General features: G+C 39.0%; 1 protein-coding gene across 1 annotated transcript in view; it reads right to left on the reverse strand.

Moving 5' to 3' along the window:
* Positions 1-1,407: 1,407 nt before the first annotated feature.
* Positions 1,408-8,912, reverse strand: part of BRWD3 (bromodomain and WD repeat domain containing 3) — a 48,021-nt gene continuing 40,516 nt past the window's right edge. The window contains exons 31-36 of the mRNA XM_009881677.1: positions 8,745-8,910; positions 8,373-8,555; positions 5,343-5,506; positions 4,683-4,780; positions 4,001-4,159; positions 1,408-3,088 (exon numbers count right to left, since the gene is read on the reverse strand). Of these exons, the coding sequence (XP_009879979.1) occupies positions 2,301-3,088; positions 4,001-4,159; positions 4,683-4,780; positions 5,343-5,506; positions 8,373-8,555; positions 8,745-8,910 (1,558 nt within the window). The 3' untranslated portion in view covers positions 1,408-2,300. The remainder of the gene's footprint in view (positions 3,089-4,000; positions 4,160-4,682; positions 4,781-5,342; positions 5,507-8,372; positions 8,556-8,744; positions 8,911-8,912) is intronic.

Consider the following 8,912-nt stretch of genomic DNA (forward strand, 5'->3'; position numbering starts at 1 on the left):
TCTTCGGCCAGTCAGAAATATATGAAAAGCATTTCTTTTGCATTTCAAGATTTTCAGGCTTTAGAAAAGAAACCATAGTGTTTACATTAGCTCAACAGGACTGATCTAAAAGGGGTATGATTCTGACTATGAACGGATGCATACATGCTATTCCTGGTTACCATATGTAGAAGGACCAATCAGTCAAAGAAATAATACATTTCTTATAAATATATATGTGTGTATATATATACATATATATGAGAGAGATGATAGGACAGGTGTTTATACTTTAAAGCCCAACACAGAATTAGGAGAGCCTCTGCACTTCCCCCCCCCTCCCCCCCATCAAAACACAACTGAACCAAATCCAGAAATGGATTACAGCCGATTCAAAACATTCCTTAAAAAATTAAAAGTGTGATTTTTGTATTGTACCATAAACTCATATTAATGCTCTGAGCAATTTAGGATATACTCTCCTTCATCACAAAACTAAACCTCTGCATTTTTTCAAGTCATTTTGCATCTAACTAGAATTTTTGGAAAGCGAGATAAAATAGCTAGTGCTTAATATAGAAAGTCAAAAATTAAATTCCTTCTGCATCTGAGAATATACATGGATCACTCTTTGCTGCCTGAGGTTTTCCAGAATTATTGACCAAGCTGTGCACAGAAGAACTTAAGGATATTGGATGAAAGTTAAAAAAAAATATAATTTAAAAACTCCACCGAAACTTTCCAGTCTGTTTTTTTTTTTTTCATTTGTTCTCTCTGTGTAATCTAACTCACTCTCTTAACCAAGCTAGAACTGTCAAATTCATTTAGACAACAGGAGAAAACTCAAGTCCCACGTATATTCCAGCCAGACCCTACAGAAGTAAGAGGCTGCTCATCTCCAGCTCAGCCCACGCCAAACACTTGTTGCTGTTCACCGAGGAGCAAGACTACAAATATCATGACATACTGTACTATCACTACGAAAATGATTTCTGTTTTCAAGCTAGCGTTTTTCAGGATAACAAGAGTACAGTGCAACACAAATTCGCTTCTGGAAGCTTGAGATACACGAGTCCGTCTGGAGGATGTGAACAGAAGCTTGTCCATAGTGCCAGCCACCAGAGGTACCAGGGCTCCGTTCAGCGCCCTCATCAACTTCAAGGGGCAAATTAAACCAAATGCAAATTTGCACCGAGCAAGTGGCAGCAGAAACGTGTGGGAGACAGTGGCCCTATCTGCACAAACAAATCATTATCTGCTGAAAACATTATGCTGCTGAAAACTCTGATAATGACTTAGATTTGATTTCACTGTGTCAACATAATGAAGATACAGTTAACTCTACAACTTTGTGAGCAATTCCATCCCTCTACGCTCCTTCTTGCCTCTTCTTCAACATGTACTGAATAATAGCATCTATTTTCTTTTAAGTTTCCAGTAGTTGTAAATAGAGGTAGCCGAGCTACTATTAAAAATCACGTTACGCTTTGAAGAGGAGGAACCTTTCAAATGTTGAAGTTACCCCTTAGCTGCACAATCTCTATTAATACTATAAAAATATGAGAGGACAAAAAGAAAATAGATGCAAGTAACTTTTGCATTTGGCACCTTTTGTCTAGATATTCATACTTCTCAAGTATTCTCTTTTTAATAAAGTTAATGCACACATAGGACACACCACATCAAAGGTTTGCTACATATTTACAAGGCACCAACCCTTTGTCACTTTTTACATGAATAAAGAACCGATAGAAAGCACATCAGGACCCCCGTAACTGTAGTATAGACATACTTCAGTTCAGCACAATTCATGAACGTTTGGCCTGGGAAGATTAAAATAATCCAGATCCTCCTTACAATATAGAAACTGTAAACATTTTATAGCTGCCTTTAGGATTGGTGTATTGTGCAAAAGTTATAATTATTACTGTGTATAAGGATTTATGGCAGAAACCACATAAAAACTCTGTAAGAAGGTGCTATTTCTATAATACAAAAACAAAACAAGGGAGAGAAGTCATAATCGTGACTCAAAATGTCATGTTCTTACTGAGAAGCTGGAAGCCTCTTTAATGTGATGAACTTGTAGTGTGTGGGGAAGAATTTCTGTAATTTAAGGCCTAATGAATAAGGCTTGTTTTGACCAATGAAGTGTGGCGATCTGAAGTTTTAAAACAAACGCAAACTGACATAATGGAAAAGCACCACTGTGAAACGTGAGTGGAGTCCCCGCACAACTTGCTTGGTAGATTTTCTGGTAAAATCCCTGCAGTAGAAGGCCATTGAAGTTCTTTTAAAATTGTTCCAAAGTTTTTCATCTGTCAATAATTCCATCCCATGAGATGGCTGACCCTGGCTTTTTCTGTCATTTTCCGCACCCTGCCTGACCTGGAAGTACCAAGGTTCAAAGGATCCTCGGTGTGCACAAAATTGTCATTATCAGAATCGTCGTTGTACAAGACAGTTCTCCTGCCTTCATTCCTCGTTTTGATTCGAGGCGGTCTACTGAATCGCCCTCCAAACACGTTTTCACCAAATTGTCCTCCAAACAGGTTTTCAAATTCATCATCTGTAATTCGGGCACGTTTTGCTCTGGTGGCTCCTCGCGAGGCTCCTCGGCCTCCTCGGCCTCTTCTTCCTCCCCTGCCGCCACCTCTTCCCCTGCCACAGCCTCTTCCGCCTCTACCACCTCTTCCCCCTCTACTCCATCTCCCCCACCTCCCCCATCTACCTCTCCTCCCTGTCCCTCTGCCCTGCCAATTCCGTTTCCCACTGGTGATTTTTCTTTTGATTTTTCTTTTGGGTTTTTTGGATTGCACAACTTTGCTGTAGTCATGGTCTCCATCAATATAATCCTGATCTGTTCTAGATGTTGATTCAGAGTCTGAATCAGAGCCACTTCTGCTTTCCGAACTTGAACTGGATCCCGATTCCCCACTTTCTGATGAAGACAAACCAGATTTTTCCTTTAATTCTCTCTTCTTCTTTTCCTCTTCCTCCACCTCCTCCAGATGCTCATCTTCTTCTGATGCACTTATTAACTTCCTCTTGACTCCCGTCCGAGGTTCTCTGCCATCACCATTTGTAAGTGGTCCATCAGGAGAGTGATCTAAGCAAACACAAAATAACCCTATTAGTTATCATCATCATGCTTGAGCCAAATAGGGTACAAAAAGTGGGATTCGCTTCATCTGCCTTTGAGCAATGCTCTGGGGATGATCCAGCTCTGAGCTACTCACCACAGATGACCTTTGTATGCTGTGGAGACAAACAGGTGCTCTAAGGGGAAAATTTATCAGACAAATAAACAAAGTTCATCTTATCTGGAAGCCAGGACCGCAAATGCTCTTGACTAAGAGTTCAGTGAAGATCCAGTCAATAAAAGGAGCCCAGAGTGACAAGGTTAGACAGAAACATCTAACATTTAGTCAGATGAATCCTACCTAGGGTTCCAAGGCAGAAAAAACTCTAAAATCCATTTCAAATCCATATACATTAAAATAACACTCTGCAAGCAGTATTTATTCCCCATCAAATACCTATTCTCAAAAGGCTTAGTCCAGGGAACGCTTGTTGCAAGCACAATTTCAAGACAGTAAATAACCCAAGGAAGCTCACTAGGATTGCTGAACACCTTAACTTAAAAATACATAAAGTATCTTGCTGACTTGCAACCCAAAATACTACATGTTTTCAGAGTTACAAATCTGACAATGAAGATTAAGTATCTTCTTTAACACAGGATACACACAATGCTTAAGAAATTTAAGAGCAATCAAGTTTTTCCTTCTGGATAAACTTTACTTCACTGAAGTGCATGTGGCATCACGTGCATGCCACACCTGAGACAAGAGAGCACAGAACTGTAAGAAGTAAGGTAAATTCAATTCTTTAGTATGGTTTGGGGTTACAGTACAACGCTAGGCTCAGGCAAGCATATCATAAGCATCAGACAGAAGCAACACCTTTCATTTCCAGTTAAATCAGTCATTCAAAGAACAGAATACTTATTATTTCTCACCTTGTTTCACTGGTGTAGATTTACTCCTGATTGGTCTACTTTTCCCTGGATCAATGGTATTTCCACTTCGGTTCTGTGCATTTGAGCCTGAGGAAGATGGCTGACCTTCCATCTCTTCACCAGTGGCTGAACCCAGAGGTTCTTCTGCTGTATCTGAAACTTTAGACAGGACACCACTAATGTGACAGAGTAATTTTTATCCTTTATTTATAGGGTTCTAATGCAAGGCATTTTGGGGGAGTTTTCTATCACCTGAGTTAACAGCCCAAGCCAGGAGGTTAATCTCACCAAGCTGCCTCTGCAGTCACGAAGACAGATTCCTCCGGGGCGTAATCTAAAGTAAGCTTAATGTATGTGTGATGGCTCTATGAGAAAAGCGTGTATACAGAAAGTCCAGGCTCTTGTCACTACATTAATTCTAACCAAGGACAGACCCAGGTTACCTATTCTCTTACCCTTACCAATAACTTACCAACAGCTGTAGGGCCAAGTTCAGCTAACACAATCTACAAACAACATATTTACATGACCTTACTACTCGCTTTTTCAACAGATAGGTTCTGCTTGCGTTTCATGAATATAAGATTTAAACTGAACATTAAATATCCTTCAGCTTTTTCATCATTCTGCGCATACAAGTTACTGCAAGAGAAAGGATGCATATTAGAAAGTTTCTCCTCACCATGAGATGAAACTGAAGAACTAGTCCTAGTCAAAGGCAGTGAGGTATTCTGGTTGGGTTTAGGTTGAATCTTCATTTGCTTCTGTTTCCCTTTTGGGCTGAAGACACAAAATATCCCAAAGAGATAAAATTGTTAGTACCAAAAGACTCAAACACAAAACCAATTACCTGTGCAAAGTGTTTGTTTCTTGCAGCAAATGCATAACACAAATGATCTCTTCCCAGTGCTTGCTCAGGTGTAGTAATACTAAATATGGTGATGATATCATTCTGTTTAATAAAGGAATATAAGTTTGCAAGAATAAGATTTTATCTCACCTTTTTAAATGAATACTCAGTTTACTTAGATAATGTATCATACAGAAGTCAGAAGAGTGTTATACAACACTTTTTGCAACAGTTACTAAACAAAGGCAAAAAAGAAACTTGCTATTTCGTTTTCTCCAGAGGGAATACTTCTAAATATATAGTCTTTCACTTACCACAATTATGCACAAACTACAAATTCAGCATGGAATTTGAGCTCATGATTTTATCACCCATAAGAGCAACTGCATCAGGAAAAGAGCAATACTGTTACTGACTGCTTATTCACGAAGGCATGTCTACCACTGCCATCTCAAACGACACTGATAGCGAGTCTCATTATCATTACGTTACCTAGATGCCCTGCTAGTTGATGGTGAACTGCTACTGCTTCTTAGCCGTTTTCGGTACCGTGGCCTTTTCCTCTTCTGACATTGCACTGCTGACTTGTACTCAGAGATGATACTTTTCATATGATTTTCAAATAAGGCAGATAGTCGAAGTGTCATGCTGTAAATCTGGAGTGAGAAAGTATGTTCATACTTATTAGAAGTTGAATAACTAGAAGATCAGGAAAAAAAAGAAAATCACGAAGATGCCCAGACTTTGTAGCACAAAAGAAAAATTCATGGTGACATTCAACTACGAGGTTCTTTACAGATAACTTCCCTCCGTGGTACATGCGTATTCTCACAACAGAAAGTGTTTTTGTAAAGGGATTTAACTACTTCCAGTACAAAATATTTACAGAGTTAAAGGGAAATTGATACCTAGATTATTGAAATATAGCCTCCTTTTTTAATCTCCATAAAGCATGGAAGCATGCTATAAGACGACTTGAAGTACCAAGGGAAAAACAATTGAACTTCATTGTCCCCTCACCTTTGCCTTTTGCTTTAATTCCCAAGTAACGAGTCCTTATACTACCCCTAGAGCTGTACATAGGGCTACCTAAAATGGCCCAATTTCTGTAAGCCAGATGTCAAAATCCTTAAACCATTTTCCTGTACACTTTCTAGGCCTTTTCTCTGTGTAGCCTCATCCACAAATTCATTTACAGCTATTTCACCGTATTTCTGACTGTATTTACTTCTATTCAAGATTTTACCTTGGGTATGCTTGAGTTATGACAAACTAATAGTTCAAACTAAGGATAAATAAAACAAAGCTCATGATTCCTTCATCATACCCATACCCTTCTGCTGTATCCATTCTTCTGAAAATCATGTAAACACCATCAAGGACATGTTATCACCATCTTATGCTCAGACCTTTTCCCATTTCTTGCAGTCTGTCTGAATATAAAAGCTCTTTGATATAGAGTTTTCTTTACATTCCTATAACTCAGCTTTTGCCCAGACTTTATATTTTAGCAATGCCTCTTTATCTCTGATATGTGGTATCCTGCCCTTCTTGCCTCCATTCAAGATGCTGTTGCAAAGATGGTGAAATGAGCTAGAAAACCTCAGGATATTGGCACACATTTGGCAGCAGACGAACCTGCAGTGGCAGAAGGCCAGGCTGTGTGCCCAAGCCCTCCAGCAAGGATCATCTCAACAAGGCACTTCACAGTATTTAAGCAAATGGATATTGATGGGCCACTCTATTAAAGTAATTTGGGAGTCAACTCACAAGCTGTTCAGTTATTAATACACAGGGAAGTTCCCAGGGAGCATGCAACAGGAGATAACTCGCCAAGTTTACTCTGATGTCAAGCACACACAGACACCCTCAAATCACCTGTCTTCTTGCAATCCTCTACTGACTTCCTTTCTGTTAAAGCAAACAAAAGTTACTGGTCCTTATCTTCAGAGCTTACCCACAGCCTACCTTTCAGCTCTCATTCAACACCAAGATTTCAATCTACCTTCAGCGATGGCAACTTTGCGCTTTCTGTCATGCCTGCTAACACTCGGCTGGAGTTCCCCTCTCCTACAGCATCATCCTACTTCAAGCTTACTCTCATGGTCCTGCTTACACAAAACATAGCAGATGTTATTCCACTGATGAGCTGAGACTATTACTCCTGGAGTGACGAGTAACATCACGCAACCTCCTGCTTCCTCCCATCCAGCACTGTTCACAGCTGCACTGAAAGCTCTTGCAGCACACTCTGCTCTTTCTCCTGCTTGACAGCACCTAGCGTAACACAATCTTGTGTCATACCAGGTTTGGTGCCACATCTAAATTTTACAGAAATATTAAATTTTATGTAATGCTTTAAGTAATAGTATCTCAGTCTAGTCACAAATGGCGTGCATTACTTAATAGTTTGCAAGCGCTCCTGTTTCTACACAATAAATATTTGGCAACTTTGTGACCAGCACTCTTATCTGTGCTAAATGACATGTTTCAGAGATGTAATTTGGTTACAACTTAGGCATCTTGTTTAATATGCAGCTTCTCCTAATAATAAGGTCATTACAATTAACGTTACAATTACATTAACCTTTGGAAACACAGTCAAAATTCTTTCTACTTTTATATTATGAAGACATCAACCACTCAAATTCTATTTTGCGTTAACAGTGGTAAAAACTGCATCTGTGTCATCCTGCCAACTTGTGATTTTTTGAGCATAAAGAACATATTATAGAAACATTTGAAAATTTTAAAATCATTTGATCATTCAGCAGCTTAGGAAAGGCTGACAGGCAATATACTGCACAGGAGCACATCTCAGACATCGCCACATTTACATGATCAGTCATACACTTAGCAGTCCTTTTACCTAGCTCATATAAAAATATCTATATTCTAACATTTCAATCTCCCCTTTCTCTCTTGCCACATGCTGTTTAGGGCTCCAATCCAATACATTTTTTCTGTCTAAGTAGACTCCTATTCCTGCATACAGAAAAAATCAAGATTAGCACCTGAGAAACACAGGGAACACCGTGCAAAAGTCTTGCCAAGTATACTAACTACACTAGAAAAAAAATTAGGTATCATAATGCTCTCCATAGAAATATTGCATAATACTTGCATTAACAATAGATTAAAAAAGTTCCTACTATATACATATATATATATATGCAGTTAGCAAGCCCATAGCCTCGTGTCCAGGAATAAATTATTGAAAAAATAAACACAACTGGTGATCAGTTTTCTGCTACAAATATCCAAAGAAATAGCTGCAACAGTAACCACACAATTTGTCAGAAGCTTTAAACTCAGAAAGTTCAGCTGAACATGAAATTCAGAAGTGATCTACGTGAGCAGCACAAAGCAAGTGTATAATCATAGGTCCCAAAATTGACATATACTACTTGCTTTTATTTCACAATGCAGAGCTTTGCTCTCCAGATACAGACCTTGTTTCATGCACCGTATTCATGTAGGGTCAGGGTCTTTGTAAAGAAGGGATTAAAGTTTATTACTTACTCGAGACTTTTTATTAGGAGTGTAAGCTTTAGAGTTGCAGAATATTAAACGAATATCTTTGTAGAATTCCAAGGGACTAGTGTAGTTTCCTGCTTCCAAGGTTTCTTTCACAGTGCTGAAGTCCATAGGAGTGTCTACAATATCTCGATAATCCTGTAAAAATATACAAGAAAATAATAAAGGCTCTCAAATCCTACAGCAATGATAACACCTAAGTGTTCATCCACAACAGTGGCTCTCAAGTAATTATTTCTTGAGAGTTACTGCAGATAATTCCCTGAAAACCTCAGTGCACAAAACACGGTACGTTCCAGCTCAGAACGGCAGAGGTTAGAATCATAGCCAGCATGGGTGTTTTGCCAAAGGATGAACAGTAGGTTTTTTAATTTTGAATATGGAAGTCGTACTTACAGGATAGGAGAAGAGATCAACTGGCTGTCTAAAAGGCTCTGAGTCCTCTCTTTCATATATCAGGTTTAACAACTGCTTGCATTGCTCTTTCCAAGCATCAGGACTTGCTTTCGCGGGCTGTCTTTTTAT

The sequence above is a fragment of the Charadrius vociferus genome, unplaced genomic scaffold, assembly GCF_000708025.1.
Source record: "Charadrius vociferus isolate BGI_N301 unplaced genomic scaffold, ASM70802v2 scaffold472, whole genome shotgun sequence".
Classification (NCBI taxonomy): domain Eukaryota; kingdom Metazoa; phylum Chordata; class Aves; order Charadriiformes; family Charadriidae; genus Charadrius; species Charadrius vociferus.